General features: G+C 50.2%; 12 protein-coding genes across 12 annotated transcripts; 5 read left to right on the top strand and 7 right to left on the bottom strand.

Moving 5' to 3' along the window:
- Positions 1–290: 290 nt before the first annotated feature.
- BO88DRAFT_401574 (transcription factor domain-containing protein) lies at positions 291–3,251 on the bottom strand. The gene is made up of 7 exons (XM_025705878.1): positions 3,207–3,251; positions 2,833–3,152; positions 2,651–2,727; positions 2,541–2,586; positions 1,718–2,456; positions 1,415–1,666; positions 291–1,360 (listed from the first exon to the last, which is right to left on the bottom strand). The coding sequence occupies exons 2-7, from the start codon at positions 2,988–2,990 to the stop codon at positions 386–388; spliced, it is 2,247 nt and encodes a 748-aa protein (XP_025567789.1). The 5' UTR covers positions 2,991–3,152; positions 3,207–3,251; the 3' UTR covers positions 291–385.
- A 216-nt stretch (positions 3,252–3,467) lies between these two features.
- On the top strand, positions 3,468–4,835 carry BO88DRAFT_357996 (putative JmjC domain protein). The gene is made up of 2 exons (XM_025703777.1): positions 3,468–4,603; positions 4,658–4,835. The coding sequence occupies exons 1-2, from the start codon at positions 3,650–3,652 to the stop codon at positions 4,676–4,678; spliced, it is 975 nt and encodes a 324-aa protein (XP_025567788.1). The 5' UTR covers positions 3,468–3,649; the 3' UTR covers positions 4,679–4,835.
- Positions 4,836–4,871: 36 nt separating this feature from the next.
- On the top strand, positions 4,872–5,892 carry BO88DRAFT_401571 (uncharacterized protein). The gene has a single exon (XM_025705877.1). The coding sequence runs from the start codon at positions 5,077–5,079 to the stop codon at positions 5,638–5,640; it is 564 nt and encodes a 187-aa protein (XP_025567787.1). The 5' UTR covers positions 4,872–5,076; the 3' UTR covers positions 5,641–5,892.
- On the bottom strand, positions 5,792–7,708 carry BO88DRAFT_401570 (putative general amino acid permease (Agp2)). The gene is made up of 3 exons (XM_025705876.1): positions 7,273–7,708; positions 6,034–7,203; positions 5,792–5,980 (listed from the first exon to the last, which is right to left on the bottom strand). Exons 1-3 carry the CDS (start codon positions 7,482–7,484, stop codon positions 5,941–5,943), a joined length of 1,422 nt encoding a protein of 473 aa, XP_025567786.1. The 5' UTR covers positions 7,485–7,708; the 3' UTR covers positions 5,792–5,940.
- Positions 7,709–7,755: 47 nt separating this feature from the next.
- BO88DRAFT_401569 (uncharacterized protein) lies at positions 7,756–8,654 on the bottom strand. Its single transcript, XM_025705875.1, has one exon. The coding sequence runs from the start codon at positions 8,384–8,386 to the stop codon at positions 7,820–7,822; it is 567 nt and encodes a 188-aa protein (XP_025567785.1). The 5' UTR covers positions 8,387–8,654; the 3' UTR covers positions 7,756–7,819.
- Positions 8,655–8,877: 223 nt separating this feature from the next.
- BO88DRAFT_110194 (uncharacterized protein) lies at positions 8,878–9,587 on the bottom strand. Its single transcript, XM_025701265.1, has one exon. It carries the CDS (start codon positions 9,208–9,210, stop codon positions 8,971–8,973), a length of 240 nt encoding a protein of 79 aa, XP_025567784.1. The 5' UTR covers positions 9,211–9,587; the 3' UTR covers positions 8,878–8,970.
- A 180-nt stretch (positions 9,588–9,767) lies between these two features.
- BO88DRAFT_330441 (uncharacterized protein) lies at positions 9,768–10,332 on the bottom strand (the record flags this gene model as incomplete). The annotated part of the gene is made up of 2 exons (XM_025702635.1): positions 9,768–9,941; positions 10,123–10,332. 2 exons carry the CDS (start codon positions 10,330–10,332, stop codon positions 9,768–9,770), a joined length of 384 nt encoding a protein of 127 aa, XP_025567783.1.
- A 228-nt stretch (positions 10,333–10,560) lies between these two features.
- On the top strand, positions 10,561–11,664 carry BO88DRAFT_110140 (putative progesterone binding protein). Its single transcript, XM_025701264.1, has 3 exons — positions 10,561–11,115; positions 11,194–11,289; positions 11,370–11,664. The coding sequence occupies exons 1-3, from the start codon at positions 11,007–11,009 to the stop codon at positions 11,546–11,548; spliced, it is 384 nt and encodes a 127-aa protein (XP_025567782.1). The 5' UTR covers positions 10,561–11,006; the 3' UTR covers positions 11,549–11,664.
- Positions 11,595–14,004, bottom strand: BO88DRAFT_401567 (mRNA-binding ribosome biosynthesis protein NOP4). Its single transcript, XM_025705874.1, has one exon. It carries the CDS (start codon positions 13,944–13,946, stop codon positions 11,781–11,783), a length of 2,166 nt encoding a protein of 721 aa, XP_025567781.1. The 5' UTR covers positions 13,947–14,004; the 3' UTR covers positions 11,595–11,780.
- A 637-nt stretch (positions 14,005–14,641) lies between these two features.
- Positions 14,642–15,730, top strand: BO88DRAFT_441070 (DNA repair protein RAD10; the record flags this gene model as incomplete). The annotated part of the gene is made up of 2 exons (XM_025709848.1): positions 14,642–15,392; positions 15,457–15,730. 2 exons carry the CDS (start codon positions 14,642–14,644, stop codon positions 15,618–15,620), a joined length of 915 nt encoding a protein of 304 aa, XP_025567780.1. The 3' UTR covers positions 15,621–15,730.
- A 792-nt stretch (positions 15,731–16,522) lies between these two features.
- On the top strand, positions 16,523–19,422 carry BO88DRAFT_380899 (uncharacterized protein). The gene is made up of 4 exons (XM_025704556.1): positions 16,523–17,442; positions 17,553–17,839; positions 17,892–18,016; positions 18,069–19,422. Exons 1-4 carry the CDS (start codon positions 16,764–16,766, stop codon positions 18,985–18,987), a joined length of 2,010 nt encoding a protein of 669 aa, XP_025567779.1. The 5' UTR covers positions 16,523–16,763; the 3' UTR covers positions 18,988–19,422.
- A 544-nt stretch (positions 19,423–19,966) lies between these two features.
- BO88DRAFT_110093 (putative longevity-assurance protein (LAC1)) lies at positions 19,967–22,086 on the bottom strand. Its single transcript, XM_025701263.1, has 4 exons — positions 21,677–22,086; positions 21,245–21,555; positions 20,903–21,190; positions 19,967–20,849 (listed from the first exon to the last, which is right to left on the bottom strand). Exons 1-4 carry the CDS (start codon positions 21,810–21,812, stop codon positions 20,256–20,258), a joined length of 1,329 nt encoding a protein of 442 aa, XP_025567778.1. The 5' UTR covers positions 21,813–22,086; the 3' UTR covers positions 19,967–20,255.
- Between the last annotated feature and the right edge of the window lie 524 nt (positions 22,087–22,610).

Here is a 22,610-nt window from a genome sequence, read left to right as displayed (position 1 = left end):
GGTTCGTGGGGCGGTCGGGAAAGGTGCTCAAACACGAAGAGGGAGCGATAGATAAGGCAGCTAGACGACGGCAGAGGGATGAGTCGGGGCCCAAAAGATAGACAACAGAAAGACCAGATGTCTTCAGATGCAGAGAAGGTGGGTGGCCACACCAACAGCGATTCACAAGTGGAACATGTTCTGGGATTGGCTTTGGAGGAGGTTGGCGACCGAAAGTCACCCGCCGCTGGCTTTCCCTCCCTCGGTCACGTGGCGACCGACCAGCCTCGACTCCCTTCAGTGTTTCTTCAACTTCTTTACATCGGACAGCTATGGTTATACAGGATAACGACGCTTCATGCTACGATTTGAACAGTCCTGGCGACTGTAGATATAGCCTCATCTTCTAGAACAAATCTCGGATCACCCGGGACCATTCGCCTTCATCTCCAAGCACTCCCGAGAGCCCCTCCCCCGTGTTCTGGATTTCACCATCATGGCCTACAAACCCATTGATTCCCTCGGCCGGTGTCCCGGAAGCCATAAAGTTCCCAAACCCGCCTACTGCCTCAAATAGATTCGTGAGCTCATGGCTCATCTGCAGCCCGTTGAGAGGGCTGTTGCCAAGCTCGCCGATCCCATTCATCGGGCCATACACCGACAAGTCTTCAATCTGGTGGCCTGCTAACCCAGCCATGGCCACCGCTGCACTTGAATGGGGATCATTAGAGTCAGACCCAAAGGGCCGCATAAGCACTCCCAGCCGTTCGCCAATCTTTCGGAGGCCTTTGATGGCCTTCCAGAGTCGCTTCGACACGTAGGACTTTGTGCTGAACCCGCTGATCAAGTTCAGTGCCATGTAGAACTCGTCCCGCACCTGTCGGTTGAACTCTGTCGGTGCATGGCAGACAGCAAGGAAGATGACCGCCAAAGCAGCCACGAGGAAGTAGTTGAAGGTGATCTGTTGGCTGCGGTAAATGTCGGATGTCTGATTGAGTCGAGTGAGCACGCGGATAGTGTCTTTTGCGACATCCACCACCGTCTGAGCATGGCTCTTATCCTCGGCAATACTTGCGGCGGAGTGGAGGACGGGGCGGTAGATGAGGATTCGGAGCTGATTCATGCGGAGATACAGTAGAACCCTTAGTCGCCTTAGGCCCCGATTCGTCGATTCCACATGACCATTCTTTGGAGACTCGATTGGATAGAATTTTAGGGCATCCGGGACCTGCTTATACCACTGCAGGATCTGGTAATCTAGATAACCTATCTCATCCCGACGTATGTCCGTTGCACCCTCAGAGCCCAGCCCGGAATACCAGATCTTCGAGCTAATGCGATTGTATGATATCATTGATTTCAGATACGGCAATGAAGCATCCTAAAGGGAAATAAGCAGCTGACCAATAAAGACTTTATGAATGATATAGCTCACCGGTTCCGGGAGGTTAGGGTCGATGTCTTCATCCTGAATGTTGAAAGGCAGCCCTGTCCCGAGACTCCACCGCCGATCCAGACTGTAGATTGTCCAGAAAGTCTTCACCACGGCTGGCCATTGTTCTTCATCAGGAAACATCTTGTTCAGGGCATCGCGCCGATGCAGACCCATCTCAAGACACATCCGTGCGGCCAGGCCGATGATGCGATAAGCCATGGCATCATCGTCCATGTGAAAATGGAAAGTTGCCTGTTTTTCAAGGTGTTAGCGCAAACCCAAAGTACAAAGTGATATACCTACAATCATGCCATATATCTGGATTGTCTTGATGTCGAGCGTATCCCAGAGTTTGGATTCAGCTATTGGCTTCACGCTCAGATACAACCGCTGTCCGAGCTCGCTTTGGCCGCCCCCCTCCACGATTAGTGTTATAGCAAGTATCATCTTCAAGAGAACCGTGCTGTCATCCGTAAGACCATCAGCACCAGGCAACCCCCGTTGCGCAAACCCAGTGCGTATCGCTGACTCCATGAACGTGTATAGCAGGTTCACTTGCTGGGCGATCTGGTCTATGTCTACTAGCGGGTACATGATACCAATCTCCTCTTCATAGACACGACACAGACGCAGAGCTTCATCTCGCTTGATGGACCATATCGGATCCTTGGTGGGGTGCATCGTGAGGAACGACGGGCCCACATGGGGAGGAGAGCCAGCCGGTGTGACCTGGGCCGTGGTCAAATCGTCTGGTATGACTTCCTCTGGCGGAGCGATGCCCATATTCTGTAGACTAGACCTTGCGACATCGAAGTTAAAAGCAGAGCTGGTAGGCCCCTGGAACCGGGGATGTCTTATGCGTGGTTTGCTCAACGGGGCTTGCATAGGCGTGAACACCGACTGCGAGCCATCACGAGAGAAGGCGTCGAAGTTTGGAGAGTCGATGGACGATCTTTGCGACCGAAGATCTTTAAGATTGGTAAAAAGACTATTTACCTGATCTTGTAATGTCTTGATTTGGTCTGTCATCGACCGGAACTCCCTGGTGGTGGAGCACTGGTTAGCTGAGGGTCCTGATAACATACTGGGGGGAAAAAGAGCAGGCACGATGTAATGATCGACGTACTCGGAATCCTTAAAGTTGTTGTTACAGCAGTTTGGGGCATATCGACCTATGGAGATGGTAAGTCGCGTTTGCCATGTGTATCACGGAGCTACAGCGATAAGCTGACTGACATTCGAGGTTAAGGTGTCCACAGCGTTGGCAGGGGACCTGGCCATTGCATTTGATCTTCCGCCTCTTGCATTCGTTACTAAACGGGAAATACAGGGTTAATCAGCTAACAGATAAGAGGAAACATGCTAAGCCAGTGACAAGAGGGTTCAACATGGGTGGATGGCAGCGAGCCGGATCATACCACGCGATGGAGATGTAGCGATTCCGCTTGGAACGAGTATGAGTTCCGTTGGCCGGTTCCGCTTTCCTCTTCGCGGTATCAGCGTCCGGGGTGGCATTCTGGTCGCCAGAATCTGGCTGGGGTGGTGCCATATCAACCTGCGGCGACTCCGACGACATTTTGGATGGAAATCAAGTTGGGACGATTGGTTGTTGGCGCGAAAGAGAGCAGCGACCGGTGCGGAGGGATTCCTTTCGTTTGCTCGATGGCGCGCGGGGTTTCCGTTTCCCCAGATGGCCGGACTGGGAAGGGATCGCCGTCGAGGAGATTCACGTCCGGCGCTTTTATTCTTATAAGCTAATGGGAAACACTCCTAGCAGAAAGTGGGCAAGTACAATGTAGCTGATCCTGATGATGGTCAAATGACAGGTCGGTTGTTTGCCGTCTAATTTCCAATTGGGTTGTCGAGGTAAAATGACCGAGCGAGTTCTGTCCATGGTTTATCTCCAGCACCAGCTGACATGGCATCCTTATCAGCCCTTGCTTGTACTGTTGACAAATCCACTAGTTAGGGCTTTCCCTGATATTTTATAGGTAAACCTATCTAAGAGATATATTAGATGAAGTCATCAGTAAATTGAAATGAAGGATAGGATGAAGAGCTACCAAGGGCAATCCCTAGGCTGACCGGCAACTGGTCAATCCCAGCCGGGGCGGAAATTCCCCGATCTGCACCTTGTCAAACCGCACGTGCAGCAGCAATCCAAGCAGCACTGAACAGTGGAAACGGAGCTTTCCCAACCCACTTCTCTGGATGACTGAACACTTGGTCTTCTGAATGAGGCTCCAACAATGTCTGCCCAACAATAACCTCAGGGTTTGGCATCGTCTGCCGTCCGTCACCCTCCGGTTCTCTTCAAACCAACCACGCCAACATCGCTGCTTTACCTCCACGACGTCCCGTCCATATCGCCCCCTAGATACCCTCAACGATGTCGACATAGACGCCTTCCGCACAAATTACTTCACTCCGGAACGTCCTACAATCCTCCCACGGGGCTCCTTTCGCGATTTCCCTGCCTTTGAGCGTTGGTTCCAGCCTGCTCCGACCGACCCCAATGTATCTCAACTGAATACGACATACCTTGCCCAGCACGGGGCCGACGCCTTCGTTCCGCTAGAACTCACACAGCCATCCTCCGACGGTACCGCCGAGACAGGTGCAGACGGGCTCACCTTTCAACAATTTCATGCGCCGCTGAGCCTGTTCCTTGACTGGATTCGTACAGCAGAGACGCTCGAGACACAATCCGCTCGGTTGTATCTAGCGCAGTGCCAACTCCTCGATCTCCCGCAGGTACTACGTGATGACTTTCCAACACCCGAATTAGTAGCGCAGGCTGGAAAAGGTGACGTTTACGACACTAACGTTTGGATCGGACACCCGCCCACGTACACGCCTCTCCATCGGGACCCGAATCCCAATCTGTTCGTCCAGCTCGCGGGACAAAAGGTAGTGAGGCTATTGTCGCCTGGCGATGGACAGAAGCTGTTCGGGGCCGTGAGACGGCAGCTTGGACGGAGCGCAGGTCGCGAGGCAGCTGCGATTCGAGGAGACGAAATGATGCAGGGTCAAGAAAGGACACTATTGGAGCAGGCTGTCTGGGATGAGGTGAAAGCCGTGCCGGGGCTAGACGGGTATGAAGCACATCTCGAAGCGGGAGATGGTATGTTCATTCCTCGGGGATGGTGGCATAGTATTAAGGGCGTAGGAACAGGGGTGACGGCTTCGGTAAGTTGGCTTAAGTGTGCGCCTATGACTCTTTCTTACTTATCTGATTGACAGGTGAACTGGTGGTTCCGCTAATAATCAGCGTGTGATGGATGGATAAGTAGTCTTGTAGATATGGTAATGCTCGGCGCTACATCTATATCGGGACGGATACAAGCTACACGAAGACAACAAGACAAGACGAAAAGTAAATAATTACCCATATATAAGCTCAATAATAGCATTAAAACACAGCTTAATTTACAAAATCCAATAAAATCAATCTAGTGGGCAATCCGTACCCCAAAACAAACCCAACGTTCTAGAATCCTCTTTTCGACTCCGCCCGCCTTCACTCCACATCCCAAGATTTCGCCAAATACATCATCACCCTTCCTCTCAATTTCTCATAATCAACCAAAGCCCCCCTCACCTCACCTCACCCACACCAGCACAACCAACCCACCAACAGAAATAAAAAGAAAAAGAATATAATGTACATGTCCTCCACCCTCACCCGCGCCTCACTCATCAACCTCCTCCTCACGACGACCGCCCGCATCGCACCCGCATCCGCAACACTCACCACCACCACCACAACCACAACAACAAGCACCTACCACACACCGCGCCACTTCCTCCACCAAGCAACCCTTCCTCTCCACCCTCACTGCTCAGCAATCCACCTCTACAACAACACCATCCCCAATAATAAATACCAAAGCCAGCAAAGCACTCACTACTCCACAATGAGCACGTCCAACGAGCAACAACAAACTCAACAAACCCAACAACAAGAACAGGACCAAAAGGAGAAGCCAATTCTCGCTCTCCCAGACGCGGAATCAGCCACGAAACTCGACGTTAGTGGGGACGGATCAGCAGTTGCATTGGATCACTTGGGTCCTGTGGTGGTGAATCAGGATGGAACGTTATCGCGCATCTCGAATTGGGAGGCTATGACGGAGATTGAGAAGAAGAATACGCTGAGGGTGTTGGGGAAGAGGAATAAGATGCGGTTGGAGGCGTTGAAGAGGGAGAGGGGGGAGGGGAATTAAAATCAAGATCAAGTTCGTGTCGGTCGTTGATTGTGGTGAGTGGGTTGGGGTGGTAGGAGATGGATGATAGATGATAGAAGGTGGAGATTGGAGATGGGGGATGTATTATATCATGTTTGAAGGGGTGGGATATACTTGTGTATTGTATGATATTTGTTCGGTTCGGATTACGCTGTAGCGATTTCATTGTTTATCTTCAAAGCTTTTTCTGGTATCATCTGCTATGGAAAGAAACGAGATATGAACTTCTATCCAAAAAGCCTCCCAAATTTTCTCTATACGTTGTCTCATGATGCTGGTCTAACCGAAAACCATATCGTTGAATCTCGTGAAAGCGTTACTGTGTGCGATCGTTAGCTTTCTGACCTCCATCAGTATACCAGGTAGACCTACCTCGATGGTTCCTCGACATAATTCCTGGTATAAACTTCCACTTCTTCTACTCCAGTGACGATATCAACTTCCTTGGGACTCAGGAACTTTGTACGATGCCAGAGCTTCCATCCCATGTAGATAACTGGAAACACCCCGATCATGGTATACGAGAAGAAGAAAGTCGGAATGTCCCAGTTGCCGGGTAGGAAGACAGTGTAGCCGCCCACGAAGGTCATGACGAAAGTCGAGACCAGGGCAATGTACGCGACATAGGGCTGGCCACGACTCTGATAGGGGAGGGACGCGCGAGGGACACCTTGTGCCATGAGGGCTTTTCTGAACCGGGTGTAGGTGAAGGTGATGACGGAAAAGTTGATCAGTTGGGATGCAGTAACCTGATTTATAGTGTGGTAAGTTCCTGTAGATGAAGCGGAGGGTAGAAAGGGACTCACAAGATTAACAAACCAATTCAGCACGACAGCTGAACCGTTAGAGACCTGTAGGAAAGACAACAGTGCAAACACGAACACAATCAAGACGCAGTATATCGGCACACCGGTTTTTGTACATTTGGTGAGAATGCGCGGGGCCTTGCCATCCAGAGCAAGACCGTACAGACTTCTGCTGGCGCAGTAGACGTAACTATTCCCGGCACTGAAAGCAGCGAGGAGGACCATGGCATTGACGATGTGTGGCAGGATGGGGATTTTCAGCCGGTCCATGGCGACAACATACGGTGATGCAGCTGCACCAGGCAGGTCTTGCTCATATGCAGCAGCCAGGTCGGGATCATTGTAGGGAACCAAGATACCGATGCAAAGCACACCAAGAACGAAAAAGGTGGTGAGTCGATAGAAGATGCCATTGTACGCTTTGGGCAAGATTTTGCGAGGGTTGACTGCTTCGCCGGCAGCCATAGAGACGTAGTCTGGACCGGCAATCGTGAAACTGGCTTGGATGAGGCAAGCAAGGAACCCGAGCCATCGGCCCAGATCTCCAGTCTTGTAGTATTCGGCAAAAGCCCCGGGGTTCTTCCAGTAGCGGAATCCAAAGCGATCGCCGAGAGGGTTGCCTCCGAGCATCACAATAAATGTGAAGAAAATCAGGCCCACACTAAGCAAGACCTTGCTCAGGGAAAGCCAGAATTCGGCTTCGCCATACCACTTCACTGCAAAGATGTTGAGTAGCCTGATACTTGTTAGCTTGCACTGCTCCAAGTTGTACATGAAGTATGCTTCAACCCAGAGCATAACATACCCGAAGAGCACAAGCACAATTACAATGATTGCGGCGACAGGGACGGCATCGCTCCAGTAGGTGATAATCAAGTTACACGCTGTAACTTCAAATGGCACCATTGCGGCTTGAAAGATGAAGAAGTTGTAACCGGCAGCGACGCCAAAGGCCTCGTCAACATATCGAGTTGCAAAGCGGATAAAGGGCGAGGAGATGGGCAAATATGTGACCATCTCAGCCAAGCCTAACATAGATCTTATCTTAGTGGAATGCTACTTCAAAGGGAACAAGTCCGCGGGCCAAGTTGTTGCGAAGGAATCAGAGAGGCCATTGGAAATCCGGCGCTTTGGGACATGCAGGTAAATCGCACAGGTCGCAAATGGCAGCTTTGGTGTCGCTAGCGGCATGAAGAGAATTGGGAGGGCTTCAAGATCGCAGGGTAAGGGAATCCGTACAAACAGTTATACATAGAATGACAGCGGACCTATATCAACGAGGTATAAGATTCCATATATTTAGCAGCAATATGCATAAGGTAAGGCCAGACAATCCCGGAATTCTGCTGTCTCTAGGGTGAAGCACACGTCAGGAACAAGGAAGCAGTTGACACTGCTTGATCTACGCATAGTGCATGGGGTATCTGATGTTCACCAACATCCTTGTAGCTGCTGATGATTGGCCGAAAGCAGGTTCTTGTACTTTGTGCTTCCGACTCAAGAAACTTACCTATGAACGAGACCCTTTGAGACAGCTCACAAGATGAGAATTGCAGCACCGTGAGGGAACAACGAAAGACAATGGAAGGGAATGGTAAGGGCATGACTAACCAGACAATAAATGCGATGAAGAGACTGGCAGGACCACCTTCTATCAGTGCCTTACCAATCTGGACGTACAACACGGTCCCGACTGTGCCACCGATACCGATGAGCTGGATATGTCTGGGCTTCAGCTTGCGATGCGTATGGTCGTAGGCAAGCTTCTTGGAATCATCTTCGAGTACTTCTTCACTGTCACGAACAACAGCGTCCTTCTCGGAGCGTTCCATAGCGGCTTCTTTACGCTCTGCGCCTAGTCCTTGAGGGCTGATTGTGGGGGAATGCCTCCCGGTGTGTATGGCAGATGTAAAAGCCATACTGTGGCTAAAATTCACCGAGCCCCAGCAGTGGACAAGTTAAGTAGAGAAAAGCAAATCCAAAGACATTAGACGAAATATGAGGCACGAAGATAAGAGGAAAGGAAGTGAGCTACTTTGTAGAAAAAGAAAAAGAAAGCGGGCGAAGGGAAACCGCGAAGAAAAATGGTGGGCTAGCTAGACCGGTCAAGAACGGTTCTCGCCATGCGGATATCCCTCATCATGGGGCATTATTCGGCAGAAGACATTTTAGTCAATTATGGTCTAGGGATAACTCGTGCAAGGGAATCAAGGAGACAAATCACAGTACGGAAGCCGACTTTACGGCTTCGGCGACTCCATTGGGAGACCCCACAATGGCGGGCAGATACAGTTGTGCGTGGCGTTTGAGCAAAACATGGTGCTCGCTTTAACCTTGTCCTTACTTGCTATTTCTACCCTACTTGATTGTATTAATCCACGCTAACAACTACACTGCACTCTCCTATTGACTCGAATTCATGATGATTGATAAGAGAGCTGGAAGACTAGCCACACAATTTATGCTTGTGTGCTAAGTCACACTGTATACGAACTTACAGTACTTATCTGACCCTACAGAACCTTCCTGCATCGGGTATAATTTTGCAGATACAACACAGACAGATCGACCATCTAGGTGTCCAATCAGCTTGGAATACGATTTTCGTGTAACCTGTGATCAGTGTCACTTTTTGCCGCTGGATAAAGCGATGGATCTTCATGAATACAGAGTAAGAGTGCCAGGCAGCGCCATCTGCAAGGTAGATGGCAGAATTCAAGACAATTGTATGCCAGGAAGGCATACCTCCGGATTTTCAGGTCTTCAAACCTGACAGAGGAGCGAAGTCGATGATAAGCCATGTAGGCTAGAACCAGATGTGGTAAAGCACATTAGTTGCGGCACCTCCGGATTGGTTCGCATGTATCAATGACTGCAGCCAGTCGCAGATAGTAAGTAGTCAATAGCTGGTTGCAGCTGAGTAGTATACTACCGAGCCAAATGACACGCACGGAAAATAAATGCCACGGGCAGCAAGGGACCCAAGTATGAGGGGCAGAGGGAAAAGTTGAAGTTAAACCTCGGCCGGGGATGTCCCGCCCTAACTGTTTTGGGGAATTGCCGTGGCATTCAGCCGGGGAGTCACATGAGTGACTCCAGACTGTCAGTTGACAAGTCTGGTATGGATATGGGTGGCAGAGAGGCCTTTGTGAGACTGCAGGTTAAACAAGTTCTTCAAACTGTGCATTGCAGACTGTGAGACAGTTTAACTCAGCTACAACCAACCAACGAGGTAGCAGCAGCTAGGGCACCATAGGTCTGGCGCGATCTAGGCCGTACATGATACTAATCCCAGACTGACTAGAATGACAATACTAAGTAATCCTTGTTCCAACAAGCGCCCCTGTAATCGCCCCTTGATATAGCAATTGTAGCCATGTGAGTCTCTGTTCCTGCCTTCCCTGTGGCGACTTGTATCCGTATGATTTCAAGACCCAAAGAGGAAGAACGGATTCGACGGACATGATGCTTTTTCTAGGCAATTTTCCATTCATTTCCGAACCTCGTAGTTTCAACGAATATGGAAAGCTGTTCACGCCATGACGCCAGTGAGAAAGAACCCTTATTGAAAACATACGTCACAGTCGATTCATGCGAGGACATCTTGTGTCATTGATCATGTTCGCATCTCAGTTTGGGAATTTTTATCCAGAACCTTCGTACCATCTCCATGTTGAGTAGGCGGTGCCTTCCCTAGCCAGGCCGGAGGGAAAAAGCCATCATTGTCTTCGTAGTGGAGGTAATGCGACAGATCGGATTCCTCCGAGATCGATCTGCGGTCTCTTTCTGCATCATTGCCATGAGAGCCCCGAGCAAGGGATGGGGTCTGGATGACTCTCGGTTGACTACTTTGTTGTGTGGACATTTTGCGTGCTTTTCGAGAAACTCCTCGTGATAAGTATGATGACAAAGAGGATTAGAATGGATAATCCAGCTCTGTATACACAAGATGCAACGGTTTGCAACACATATAGACAAAGATGGATGTCGCGTGTGATGCTTGCTTATATGATAGATACAGTTGGCCATCAGGCATCTTTGACGTCAGAAGTGGTGCCAATCACGGGGCTTCCAGAGTAGGCAATTCTCTACAGATGCGGAAAGGGGGCTCAGTTGCCAACCAAACTATTGCGATCACGTTTCTTACAGATCACTGACTTCCTGCATGCATGATTCAGAGCAACTACAGAGTCTGGTCCTGGATAGTAGGCAAGTCTAAAACCACCTAAGTTCAGGGGCAGTGGATATCCAGAAGATATCAAGGAGTCGATGTCTCAAGAGCCAATGAAAGTAATTGTAAAGGACACTTACTACTCATCCGAGAAGACGAGATGGGGACTGACGATAACATCACCGAGCCGCGGACGGTAGCTGCCAGACCTCGACCCACGGTTTCGCCGCTCCGAGCTCTCCCCGCCTGCCCCGCGCCTGTTTAACCGGCAACGAACCTCGTCTTTCGACAGCGCCTGCTGCAAAACAACAGCTTCCCAGCGAGAAACCCACCGAATAAGACTACCTGCACAATCAACAATCGTCACAATGGTCGAGCACGAGCCTGAGCCGAAGCGCTTCTCTCCCAAGATCCCCGTCCAGCTTGACCCCCCGAAATATGATCCCATAACCGTTGAGGAGCTGGCCAAATGCGATGGTGAGTTTTCGGCACTACACCTCCAAGGATTCTTTAAACCTGTTAGAATTTCATAAACTGACAAATTACAATTTCCAGGTACCGATCCTAACCGTCCCACCTTGGTTGCGATCAAGGGAATCGTTTTCGATGTGACTCGGAATCAGGCATACAGTCCTAGTGGACAGTACCACGGTAAGCTATTATGCCTTGAATACATTGCCTATATCTGTGCTTCATGATTGTGAACTGGTGTACTGACACATGTTTACTAGTCTTTGCTGGAAAGGACCCCTCCCGCGCCCTCGCCTCTTCGTCGCTCAAAGCCGAGGATTGCAAACCCGATTGGTATGATCTGGAGGACAAGGAGAAGACCGTCCTGGATGAATGGTTCACGTTTTTCAGCAAACGCTACAACATTGTGGGAAAGGTGCAGGATGCTACGAACTACTGAAGTGAGGAGATGATTAGCAGCGATGTTTTGAGATAATCAACCTTTCTCTAATGCAAGGATTATACCCGTGGACTCTACTTTTACGCGAGCTACTGTCAATGCAAAACTGTTGTCGACGACAGATGCATTGAACAATACAGCGCCAGAAACCAATGAATGAGCTTGTTGACAGATATCATTAGCTATTTACTCCATATATAACCCGCATTGACTTTTATCTATGTACCCGGCCTTAAGCCTTTCCCTTCCGAGATCTTCGCTGCATCCGCTTCTTCGCGATGATACGATTCCGCTTTGCAAGCTTATTCTGTTCCTCATCATCCTCCCCATTTGCGCCCTTTTCATTGTTGTCAGAGCGCTTTCTCTTCTTCCCATTGGGACCTCCCTTGTTATTCTTGCCCTCGTCCTTATCAGCCGAACCTTCACCATCTTGCTTGCCCTTCTTGAAGGTACGTGCCTTAGCCTGCTGTTCCTGTCGGCGCTTGACAACCTGGGCGTTCTCAATGGCGAACTCGACGATCAGACGCTTCTTCTTCTCCTTGTTGTCCTCCGAGCCAGTCGCAGGTGCCTCAACAGCATGGCCATTGAGCCATCTGAGAGCCATTAGAGCGTGGCGGTGGGTATAGTATTCAACGAAACCGTAACCTCTGCTTCGTCCCGCGGCCTTTTCCTCACCAACCTTGTGACCATCCCGGGTTTCGAAAACGATCTTCGCTTGTCTCACAACACCAACACCCTTCTTCTTCCGCAACTGCTCTGCCTCTCTCATAATGTCGGCCGCGCGGTTCAATTCATCCTTGGACAGAGGTTGCCGCAGGCCCTTCTTCGCATCCTCTGCAAATCCGGCGATCGCTTGACGAGCAAGCTGTTTCAGATCTTTGGTGGTGACGTGACGGGGGATATTACGGATCGACAAACGCGTCAAACTGAGATGGAGGGCCGGGTTCTTCTTGATGAAGTTCTGTCGTTGCTTGTAGCTGTCTTCTCTCATCTTAATCTCTGAAGGCGAGAGCTTCTTGTAAAGGGCGGAGTTCGTTGGGATGGTACCCTCAGAAAGCAGGTAGAGGCGGCGCTTGTCGGTATCGCGGACGAGTCGGCGAGACACTCCCTCTTCCTCTAACTGTGAAGCGCGAGATTTGCTCACTGCGCGGGCGACTTGTAGTACGCGACCCTCCAAGGTATACCGTCCGGTGGGGTCGGCGTTTTCGTTCTGTAAAATGGAATGCTTGTAGGCGGTAGAGGCTTTCTTCGACTTATCTTTCTCTGCGACAAGGGTATCTTGTTGTTTAGGGGCGTCGCGCACACAGGCTGCTGCATCGTCGGGCTTCCAGAAGCAAGCAAAACCAGTACCACGGGGACGCTCGGTTTCGTGGTCGACGACGATTCGGGCATAGCGAAGGGGACCGAATTGGGTGAAGTGTTCGTAGAGCATATCATCGTCGCAGGTGAACGGAAGGTTTCTGATGAAAATAGTCGAAGCGTTCCTTTCGTCTTCCTTCTCTCCCTCATCCTCATCCTCGTCCTCGTCCTCCTCGGCATCCTCATCCTCATCAACGTCGCTACCGTCTTCCATGTCGTCGTCCTCGTCAGATTGGGCTTCTTCATCAATGCCAAGTTCTGCTTCGATGGCATCCTCCATGTTAGCATCTTCTGATTCCTCCTTTACATCCTTGTCTTCTTCCTCGTTGTCCTTTTGTAGATCCTCCCAGACGTTCTTCTCGACAGCCCAATCGACAGCGAGTGTTCTTCCGTCCACCTCCTTTCCGTTCACTGCCTGCAAGGCCTTCTCGGCGTTCTTCTTTCCGCGCAAAACAACGAAACCGAAACCGGCCAACTGGCTTCCCTTCTTGGGAAGGGTAACATATTTGACCTTGCCGAAACTGCGGAAGAGAACCGCCAAGTCTTCGGGTTCCTTGATGCTCCACGGCAAGTTTCGAACAATCAGCTTAGGCTGAGCGGCCGCCCTCTGATCCTCTCTCTTCTTCTTCTGTTCAAGAGCTTCAGCCGAAGGCTTGCTCCTTCCAAGGTTCTCATCAACAACACGGTGACGCGGTTGAGCGTATTCAACCTTGATCTTCTTGCCCTCGAAAACAGAGCCATTGAACTCCTCCAGCGCGGCCTTTGCGTCTTCGAGATCCGCGAACGTCACGAAACCGTATCCCTTCGATTGTTTCGTCTCAGGGTCTGTTACAGCAACGGCATGCTTGATAACGTAGGATTGCGAGAAATATTCCGTCAGGCTCTCGGTCGTCGTGGAGGCGGGAAGCGATCGGATGAAAAGCTCTCTCCTGGGCTGGTTGGAGGCCGGTGTCTCCTGTGTTGGCTTCTCGGTTTGTATATCCATGTTGGTATCAGGGGCAGCGCTGCCCTTGATCTCGCTGGCTTCGGGGGAACTCATCTTGGACTCGTTCCTCTCAGCCTTAATTGGTGTTTTTGAGTAACTTTTTTTTCTGTAGCAGAATCAGCGGCAGAAAAATCCCGATGCCGATTTTTGACTTTTGGAGGCAAAAGCGGGTCTGCAGGCGGTGAGGAGGAATGGGTCTCCACCGTGCTCCATCTACTTTCATGTTACATATCAGTCTAGATCTTTGCTCTTGCTATTTGTCTGCCTTTCGATATGTTTGTCTGCTTTCATGCATTCTATAGCTATTTTCGCAGATAGAAGATATTCCTCGTATACACAGAACGAGGTTGGTGATTCTCAATGGCATATGCCATACTGAACTAGATAGTGCTATGCGAAACCTGACGGAAGCGTATGCTTTCCCAATGTTAAAATGACGGAGTCAGAGACTCTTGCTAAATCATGACTTTACAATTCTCCTGTCTACCATCGCTAATCCTCTTCTCATGGCACATATGTAGAAGATAATTGCGCAAGTCACATGATGTACTTACCACGTGACCTACATCATCATCACCAATCGGGAACCCTTGTATGGCCCACCTACTACTGCCAAGGATTGGTGTAAATCGAAGTGGCATGACAACATCCAGGGTCCCGTTCGCTTATATTCTGCGAGGCACCTGATGCAGTAGCGTTCTATCTCCTCCGAACCAATAGCGGATGATACTGGGGGCAAAGAAATCAGCATGGACCCAGTAGCACGTTCCGAATCGGCTACGCCTCGAGCTTCTGGTGCCTCGACGCCGCAGCCATCATCTAAGGTCCAACAGCCTAAGCCACAAGCACTCCCCAGCAGGTCTGGCCCATCTGCCATCCTCGTGTCAACACGACAAAAAGGCAATCCGATCTTGAATCATATCAAACTACTGCCATGGGAATATGCAGACATACCAGCCGATTATGTGGTCGGAAACACCACCTGTGCTTTATTTCTTTCCTTGAAGTATCACCGCTTACATCCCGAATATATCTACTCGCGAATCCGTCTCATAGCAGGAAAATATCTGTTACGGATTATCCTGGTTATTGTGGATATTCCAAACCATGAGGAAAGCTTGAAGGAGCTTTCGAAAACATCCATCGTCAACAACATGACGCTGATCCTTTGCTGGTCTGCACCTGAAGCTGCACACTACCTTGAACTGTTCAAGTCTTCTGAAAACTCTCAACCCACTGCTATTCGCACGCAACAAGCCCAGTCATATAAAGAATCTCTTGTTGAGTTCGTCACGACACCCCGGAGCATTAATAAATCAGATGCAGCTAGCTTGATATCTACGTTCGGAAGCCTGCAGAACGCAGTCAATGCGCAACCTGAACAGATTAGTGCAGTACCTGGATGGGGTGAGAAGAAGGTCAAGCAGTGGTGTAGTACAGTAAGAGAAAGCTTTAGGGTCGAGTCGGCAAAGAGGAAAACTCGCGGAGGGATCGCTGGAAGTCATGCAACTGGGGTTGGAGGGCCAAGAAGACAAGCCTTTCAATCCTTCGGAAACAAATGAAGACACAGCCGCAGAAACAATCCTAGCAGATGCTGAGGATGGCCGCCTAGAGGCACGGAGACAAGCCGTCGAAGACCGTCGCATGCAGGAGTCGAGTCAGCAGGAGGAGGGAATGAGTGAGGGCATTATGGCTGCTCTTGCGAAGTATCGAGAGGACGGTGGTTGATTCCTTAATCAGGTGGACTTTTGTTTATGATATGGAGACTGTGGTATAATAAACAAACATTACCTTGCGGTTACCAATAACATATCCCATCCCGCAGCCTAGATATCCAGCGGGAACTGGAGCCAATCATACAACTTCCCATTTAGGATTTGGGCGTTATATTACTTTCTCGTATTCCGGAGAGTATACAGTGGATAACACAATCTGCACGTGACTTGATGTATATGAGGTGGGGTTTATGTGATTTAATATTTCCCTGAGCCAACAATTAACGATATTGCTGACTCGCTTAGAGTTACAATATAGGTAGGGCTGGTCAGCCTAGCGGGAAGTAGTAGAAGATGACAGAAGCTTAGCCAAGCTGCATCGGCCATTGGCGCACTAGACACCCATACCGTCAATAGTAGGCCACTAGGGCACTGATCGTGGATTACGTGTGTTCAGACCATCAAATCAGAAGGTCGCCAGAGCTAATCAACCTTACTTACTTTGTAATGATAGTAGGAGTCAATTTACCCCACGGGGAAGAGGGGATCCAGAATGAATTAAAGCAGGTGGAGTAGCAATGCTTATTTCTTAGGTGCCTGGGCGCCTCCCAGTAGACACTCAGGATGGATACAATGTATCTCAGGCTTCTTTGGTAACACTGTTCCTAGGTTTCTTCTCTATAGAATATGTTAACTTTAGAGATAGAGTAAAGCCATACTTTGAGTGCCTTCTAGACTGTTTTGTTCCAGTGGTCCAGGAGAGAGGGAGAACACAACTGAGAGAAGCAGCGGTGACCCGACAGCAGCTGAGTCATCCGGGAGATCATCACGTGGGGGGCACGAGGGTGGGGGAAGCAAAGCCCAAAGGGGAAATCGGGCTGACGGCGAACATTGGAGTTTCGCCATTCTGTGCCAGTCCAACGATATTCTCTGCTATGCGCCATCTCTTGCGGCCACGGCCTTAGTTTCTGAAGCTTTTGCCCTATCGATTCTCATCGGGCTCCTCGGATAGCTCCACTGCCCAAGAAAAGCTGCAGCAAGTACAGACAAGACGCTCTGTTTGGTCTTCCCCACCCTTCGGCTCTTGTCCCCAGTCCCCAATTCCCGGGCCTGACCGGTACTACGCGTTTGCCGGGCCAGGCCAAATCATGAGATAATGGGGGAGGAGGGTAACCCCGACCCCGGAACTAGCTCTAATACATCAGATATTAAGTTTCAGAATGTGAATGTGGCCGCTGCCCCAGGTCCTGCGCCTGCTCGTCGCCATTCCAATGATCACAACAATCATCATGCAGAAGACCGTTCAGGTCCTTCGAGAAACCGGCCTGCCAGACCCGCTCAGCAGTCCGGCTCCAGGAACTTCGAGTTTGTCCTAGTCACGGATCATGAGTCCAAGCGCCAGGTCCGCCGCCATGCCATGCGCCAGTACATGCATCAGCGGCGCTTGGACAGCATCGCGCGACTGGGGACAGCTCGTATACCTGGCGGTGGTTGGACCCCCCGCTCTCCATCTGACGCCCAGGTACCCGAGTCCTCCTCGTCGCTGGCGGAGGAAATTCAAGATGATCCTGCTATCAAGTCCGAAAAGGGTTCGCCGAGTAGCGAAGAGGACCACTCGCCGCCTGAAAAGGCCAAGGGACCTTCGCGATTGCTCATTCCTAAATTACACAAGGTCAAGCGCGAGGAGGGAGTACCTCATTCCTCACTAGCTGCTCAGAAGCCTACAGTTAAAACCTTAGACCCCCTCGTTACTCCTGGAGAAGGTTCCGTTCGAGACCCGTTTAGCTGCTATCCAATTCCGGTTAGCCATGCAGATCATGAATTGATCCAACATTGTACGTTATATTGCGCCGCATATGTCATCCCTAAACCTAAGACGTTGCATGCGCACTTCAAACCCCTGCATATCGCTTTACTTCCCGACTGGAGCTTACACGTATGTTAGTTGTGGTCACGTACCCATCTATGATGTATAAGTTTGCCGACTCGATCGCGAACAACCCCATGATGGAGATATTTCGGCAGTTTGCTTTGCACGATGGCCTGCCGTTCCAGGCCATGCTCGCCATTGCATCCAAGCACCGTGCAGGTGTGGAAGGAAAAGCTGAGTCCGTCCAAAGCTTGACCCATAAGATGCGAGCGCTACGGTTGATGAACGAGCGCATACAAGCAGACTCCACTGGGCAGTATGACGGAACTATCTACGCTGTTGCCACAATGGCTGTCATCGAGGTACTGTGACTAGTTGCGTTTCATTGTCAAGGATTTAGCTGACTCCTTGGAGAAATGGTCCAAGGATGCATCCATAGAACGAATGCATTTTAGAGGATTGGCATCGATGATTAGGAGTCGTGGAGGGATGCAAGGCATGCGGATCTCTAGCCCCTTCCTGGAGAAGGTGCTGTATTGGTAATTTTTGTGTGGCTGTCTGTGTCAAATGAGATTTGTTAACTGTTTCCAGGGTGGATTTTAGTTGCGCCTCAAAGGCCATTGTCAGCACTTCTCTACCCTGGACCGGGGCTGTCTCGGTTACTCCTCCTCTCGACTTCCTGGACCCGACCATTCACCTTGCAGTACCCCATGACTCAACTACAGCAGAAGACTCGGAGAGCCTCTGCGAAACCTTTCGCGCCTGCGAAGACTTTTTGCGATTCTTCCGTCATCTCCGCGAACTAGAACGCTGTGCCCTAGATGCTCCTTATACTCTTATACCCGATTCCCCGCCCAAGCGCATCAACTCTTTCACACCCGGCACGCAGCTCTACACCATTCTCACGATGCTTCCTGACTACGATCATGGAATTCGAGATATTCGCTTCATCGACGAATACACCTGCATGGCCTGTCTCTTCTTCCTGGCCATCGCTCTTCACGAATGCTACCTAAACTCAACCTCCCTCGACCCCTACATGGAATGGCTAAGCATGGAAATCAGAAGCATGAATCCATTCACCAACCCTAGCATCACATCCGTCCTCTGGCTCTTCCTCAACAACGGCGGCTACCCGCCGAACCACCGCGGAGACACCGGCGCCCGATGCTGGATAGTTTCCCGCATGGTCCGAGTCGCCAAGCGCCTCGAATGGAAACGCCACGGCACGATCTGGGACCGTCTCCGCCAAGTCCTCATCGACTTTATCGTCACTCAACAAGAATGCGCACTCGGGTGTGACCAAATCGACGCCGAAACTCTGGCCGCCCGCCAACGAAAACGTCTCCTTCATGTCCAGGAAGACGCCTCCCCTTCTTCATCCTCATCTTCACCAGACTACTTCTGGAACGAGGCCCAGATGCGTGAAGATATCCTTAACTTTAGTTTATCCTCCATTGCAGCCCCCGAAGTGGGTGACGATACTACAAATATACCTGTTTTTACCTAAGTAATATTTCTAATTTTTTTTCTCTCCTTTCGCCAATCCTTCTGCCTTACGGCGTATATGTATGTTGTTCATTCGCACTGCATCAACTTCATTCAGTTAATACTCGGCGTTTATTTCACGAAAGAGGGAAACCCGGATACTACTACTGGACGGATGTGAACTGGCGCACACGGGGACCCATGGACTGGCTTAACGCTTTTAACGAGACAAAGACCACAGATTAATGAATGAATGACTGGGAATAATGAAGACGGATGGTGTTTTGGGCGTTTCACACGGCAAATTGAAAATGGAATGAAATAAGTGGATGGAATGGGATTGGACTGGGTACTACTTGCTTATTTATTGCCTATGGTGTATCGTGTTAAGAAGATCTGGCTATATAAAGCCCTTTCAACAGGGCTGGTCCTCTATTCGTTTGTGAATGGTGGGTGGGTAGTAATGAGGGGTAGATTGTGAGGAAGACTTATTAATCTAATTCATCTAGTAGTTGATTGCAAATCTTTGATGTCATATGCAGCGCAAGGAGGGATGACAGAGTAGATTCAATGCGGTTCAATGTTACCAGTACCATGTAATATGATGCAGTTGTGTCACTTTGTACGATGCAAATCGTAAAGTATCTATCTCTCGCTGAGGCTATCATACACTGCATAAAAATGAAAAAGTGGAAAAATAACAATAAAACCATCAACCAGTGGGTATTTGTATTACGTCCCTAAACCACAAGAAGAAAGAACAAGAACTCTCCACAAGTCAAATAAATGGAAGGGGCATCAAGGCAAACAAAGCATGCAATCGGCCAGCAACATCATCATCATCTAGATAAATAACTTGAGCAAGATAGGCAATGACAAGCAGCAGCATAGAGCATAGTATAAGACAACATAATGATCATTGTGCACGCCGTTATTGACAGATCAGGTGGGGGTGTGATGTGTGAGGTGGGGTAAGTTCGATGCAAAGTAAAATAGGGAATGAAAAAGGGAGAAAAATCCACAATCACTACCAATCAAGATCAATGGTATCAAACGCAAAGACAAGATGAGCACCTGCTGAAAATTGAAAACATATAGAACGGATAGGCCTGGTAGAACTTTTTTTCCCAATGCGAACTGAACTGTACTTCTTTGCTGGTTCGTTTCACGTGTTTCTAGCTGGTAATGTCTTGATGATCATCGACATCAGCATCTCAGCGTGTCCGTATCCACATCCATGATATCATTAGTAAAAGAAAGAAACGCAAAGTCAAAGACGTTAAAGTGTGTCTAGGTCGGTTTATCGCATCCGATCCGGCCGAGTAGCGCTTTATGATCGCTCTGGTCGCCAAGACGAACACGGCCGCGTCCACGAGGCCGTACATTTGACGACCCATTGGCACGGCGCCAGTCCGCACTAGAGCCATCGATCGGGACAGCTGTGCCATTGGGGCCATCCTTGCCCGAAACATTTTCTTCCTCCTCTTCGTCGTCGCTGCGAGGCTCCTCGGCATTTCCAGTGCGGAGGACTCCGACCGCAACCCGGATGACCATGGTGAACCAGATAAGCGAGAGGGCCTGCAGCGCCAAAAGGCAGGAAAGGAAAATCCATTTGACGGTGCGGTTCATGCAAATTGGGCCGCTGATGTCCTGGAAGGGATAAAGCAGGTATCGCCAGCGGTTGGGGTATGCGTTGGTGGAAGTCATTTCCGAAGTGGTACCGGAGTAGCAGCCGTACGCCATCCTGGCCGGGACGTCCTTGTAGATGGACCAGCACAGTTGCGGGTAGTAGATATGGCGCGTGATGAGCCATGTAACCATGAACACACCAAAAGCGACGTTGCAGCTGGTCTCGTACTTCAAGTATTTCAGGATTTTAGCCGCCTGGTTTTCGAATTAGCTCACGTCTTCATACCTAGGGTCAAATTCCTACACACCGGTAACAAGAGGTCCACAATGTCCATGAGCGAGAGCACCACGTTGGAGACATTGTAAAAGCCGTAGATGTAAGCCGATCCGAAGAGTGTGATGGTGATGACATGGTGAGTCAACATCTGATAGTGGTCTTTCCGGCGCTCCTCAATGTTGATAACCAGAAGCATCTGCGCCCAGAAAGCCAATTGCACCAGAAGATACCATTTCATCAAACCCGACACATTGCGTGCGGGCCACTGATCCCAGATGGCGCTGAAGTCGCCCCAGTAGTATGAGTTGGACCAAATGTACTGTATCCTCACGGTCAGCACGCCGATCATATAAGCGCAATGTCAAGTACGAACCATGCCAAGGGACCAGAAGAACCCATAGTATAGGCAGAGCCAGCCTTGCTCAGCCAGACGGAGCGAGGCCTTCCGTTTCAATCCGCAGCGTTGCGCCAGTGGCTGGAGCATCCAGTCGATAACAATTGCCCGGATAGCGATGAACGCAATCGCGGAGCTGGCGATAAAGTAGATGTCGTCCCATCCCTGCACATAATCTCCGGTGGCGGGCTGATAGTACGAAAGCTGGAAGAACGGGGTGGTGTAGGGATTCAAGGAAGGGTAGAGGTGGTGAACGGCCAGTAGCATGGAAAGAATGGTCAACGAAATACCTATATACGGAAAGGTTCTGGTTAGCGCACACATTTCGCATGGAATTGGTCATTTGTTTTGCAGAGCATTGACGGGACAAAACATTGAATTATTATCGGAAGCTGCATGATTGGTTCATACCGATCTGGTTGGCCAGCATCCATTCCCGGAACGTGGTTTCTTTGGCGGCTGGGCGGTGATGTCCGCTGGAGGTGGAAATGCGGGCATTGAGCTCCGAGGCCGACTGCGAAGCCGGCAACGATGCGTCTCTGGCCATGACGAGACACGCAATTTACGGAAGGGGTCGGGGATTCCAGACCCAAACAGCAGTAGCGACTGATTCCGCGAAAAAGAGGGTGGTGACCAATTGAGGGGAAAGAAGTCTCCGAGAGGGAGGAGCGAAGGAGAAAAAGCAAGGAGATCGAAAGGCGACCGTCAAGCTGGCCGAAAGAAAGAGAGAGAGAGGGAAGGGAGCGAGAGCGATGGGGATCGAAGGAGGTACGTCGCGGGTCTAGCGAGAGCGGGCGAAAGTGGTTCCCGCCCACGGCTTGGATTGGGAGTGAGTGAGTGGCAGGCTGGCAGCAGTGGGCTGGCCGCAGCTGCTGTTCCCTTTTTTTATTTTCTGTTGAGACCGACAACCTGGGCTGAGACTCGTCGAAAAGACTGGAGACGATTTTGAGAGACAGAAGCACCACCCGCGGTTCCACGGCGGGTACCTGGGATTGATTAATCGGTAGGCTTTTTGGGGGGGGAGTGGAAGATGATTCCCTGTTGGGGGAGACGGGGCTCAGCACGGCACACACCCTTGGTAAATGAAGAGTATACTTAGTTAATACAGCTGAAGTCTGTCTGTCTCCCGGGCCGAGCCTGCGTCGGATATAGGGACTTGTTGAAGTAGTAAACAAACAAAACAGTTGTCCACCAAAACCTCACACCGAAGTTGAGAAGGTCAAAAAATTGCTCAATGCCCGGATTGCTTGTCTGGAGAGAAAGTTGGAACAGGCGAGGGGGGAGGGCAGCGAGGAAGAGAGTGACGATCTCAAGAAAGGGAAAAATAAATAATATATACAAATTA

Source organism: Aspergillus vadensis (genome assembly GCF_003184925.1).
Source record: "Aspergillus vadensis CBS 113365 unplaced genomic scaffold BO88scaffold_2, whole genome shotgun sequence".
Lineage (NCBI taxonomy): Eukaryota > Fungi > Ascomycota > Eurotiomycetes > Eurotiales > Aspergillaceae > Aspergillus > Aspergillus vadensis.
The sequence above is the reverse complement of the archived record's forward strand: the minus strand, read 5'-3'. Positions and strand labels throughout refer to the sequence as shown.

What these genes read in the sequence shown, in the direction of transcription:
- BO88DRAFT_401574 (XM_025705878.1), bottom strand. Translation starts at nt 2,990, where the DNA reads ATGTCGTCGGAGTCGCCGCAGGTTGATATGGCACCACCCCAGCCAGAT. An exon ending in AACAACTTTAAGGATTCCGA is followed by an intron (nt 2,457 to 2,540) that starts GTACGTCGATCA and finishes CTCCACCACCAG; the next exon opens with GGAGTTCCGGTCGATGACAG. An exon ending in ACCCTAACCTCCCGGAACCG is followed by an intron (nt 1,361 to 1,414) that starts GTGAGCTATATC and finishes ATTTCCCTTTAG; the next exon opens with GATGCTTCATTGCCGTATCT.
- BO88DRAFT_357996 (XM_025703777.1), top strand. Translation starts at nt 3,650, where the DNA reads ATGAGGCTCCAACAATGTCTGCCCAACAATAACCTCAGGGTTTGGCAT. An exon ending in GAACAGGGGTGACGGCTTCG is followed by an intron (nt 4,604 to 4,657) that starts GTAAGTTGGCTT and finishes TCTGATTGACAG; the next exon opens with GTGAACTGGTGGTTCCGCTA.
- BO88DRAFT_401571 (XM_025705877.1), top strand. Translation starts at nt 5,077, where the DNA reads ATGTACATGTCCTCCACCCTCACCCGCGCCTCACTCATCAACCTCCTC.
- BO88DRAFT_401570 (XM_025705876.1), bottom strand. Translation starts at nt 7,484, where the DNA reads ATGGTCACATATTTGCCCATCTCCTCGCCCTTTATCCGCTTTGCAACT. An exon ending in ATTGTGCTTGTGCTCTTCGG is followed by an intron (nt 7,204 to 7,272) that starts GTATGTTATGCT and finishes AACAAGTATCAG; the next exon opens with GCTACTCAACATCTTTGCAG. An exon ending in TATGTCGAGGAACCATCGAG is followed by an intron (nt 5,981 to 6,033) that starts GTAGGTCTACCT and finishes GATCGCACACAG; the next exon opens with TAACGCTTTCACGAGATTCA.
- BO88DRAFT_401569 (XM_025705875.1), bottom strand. Translation starts at nt 8,386, where the DNA reads ATGGCTTTTACATCTGCCATACACACCGGGAGGCATTCCCCCACAATC.
- BO88DRAFT_110194 (XM_025701265.1), bottom strand. Translation starts at nt 9,210, where the DNA reads ATGCCTTCCTGGCATACAATTGTCTTGAATTCTGCCATCTACCTTGCA.
- BO88DRAFT_110140 (XM_025701264.1), top strand. Translation starts at nt 11,007, where the DNA reads ATGGTCGAGCACGAGCCTGAGCCGAAGCGCTTCTCTCCCAAGATCCCC. An exon ending in GGAGCTGGCCAAATGCGATG is followed by an intron (nt 11,116 to 11,193) that starts GTGAGTTTTCGG and finishes TACAATTTCCAG; the next exon opens with GTACCGATCCTAACCGTCCC. An exon ending in TCCTAGTGGACAGTACCACG is followed by an intron (nt 11,290 to 11,369) that starts GTAAGCTATTAT and finishes CATGTTTACTAG; the next exon opens with TCTTTGCTGGAAAGGACCCC.
- BO88DRAFT_401567 (XM_025705874.1), bottom strand. Translation starts at nt 13,946, where the DNA reads ATGAGTTCCCCCGAAGCCAGCGAGATCAAGGGCAGCGCTGCCCCTGAT.
- BO88DRAFT_380899 (XM_025704556.1), top strand. Translation starts at nt 16,764, where the DNA reads ATGGGGGAGGAGGGTAACCCCGACCCCGGAACTAGCTCTAATACATCA. An exon ending in CCACAATGGCTGTCATCGAG is followed by an intron (nt 17,840 to 17,891) that starts GTACTGTGACTA and finishes GACTCCTTGGAG; the next exon opens with AAATGGTCCAAGGATGCATC. An exon ending in CTGGAGAAGGTGCTGTATTG is followed by an intron (nt 18,017 to 18,068) that starts GTAATTTTTGTG and finishes AACTGTTTCCAG; the next exon opens with GGTGGATTTTAGTTGCGCCT.
- BO88DRAFT_110093 (XM_025701263.1), bottom strand. Translation starts at nt 21,812, where the DNA reads ATGGCCAGAGACGCATCGTTGCCGGCTTCGCAGTCGGCCTCGGAGCTC. An exon ending in TCTTCTGGTCCCTTGGCATG is followed by an intron (nt 21,191 to 21,244) that starts GTTCGTACTTGA and finishes GTGAGGATACAG; the next exon opens with TACATTTGGTCCAACTCATA. An exon ending in TTGTGGACCTCTTGTTACCG is followed by an intron (nt 20,850 to 20,902) that starts GTGTGTAGGAAT and finishes TTCGAAAACCAG; the next exon opens with GCGGCTAAAATCCTGAAATA.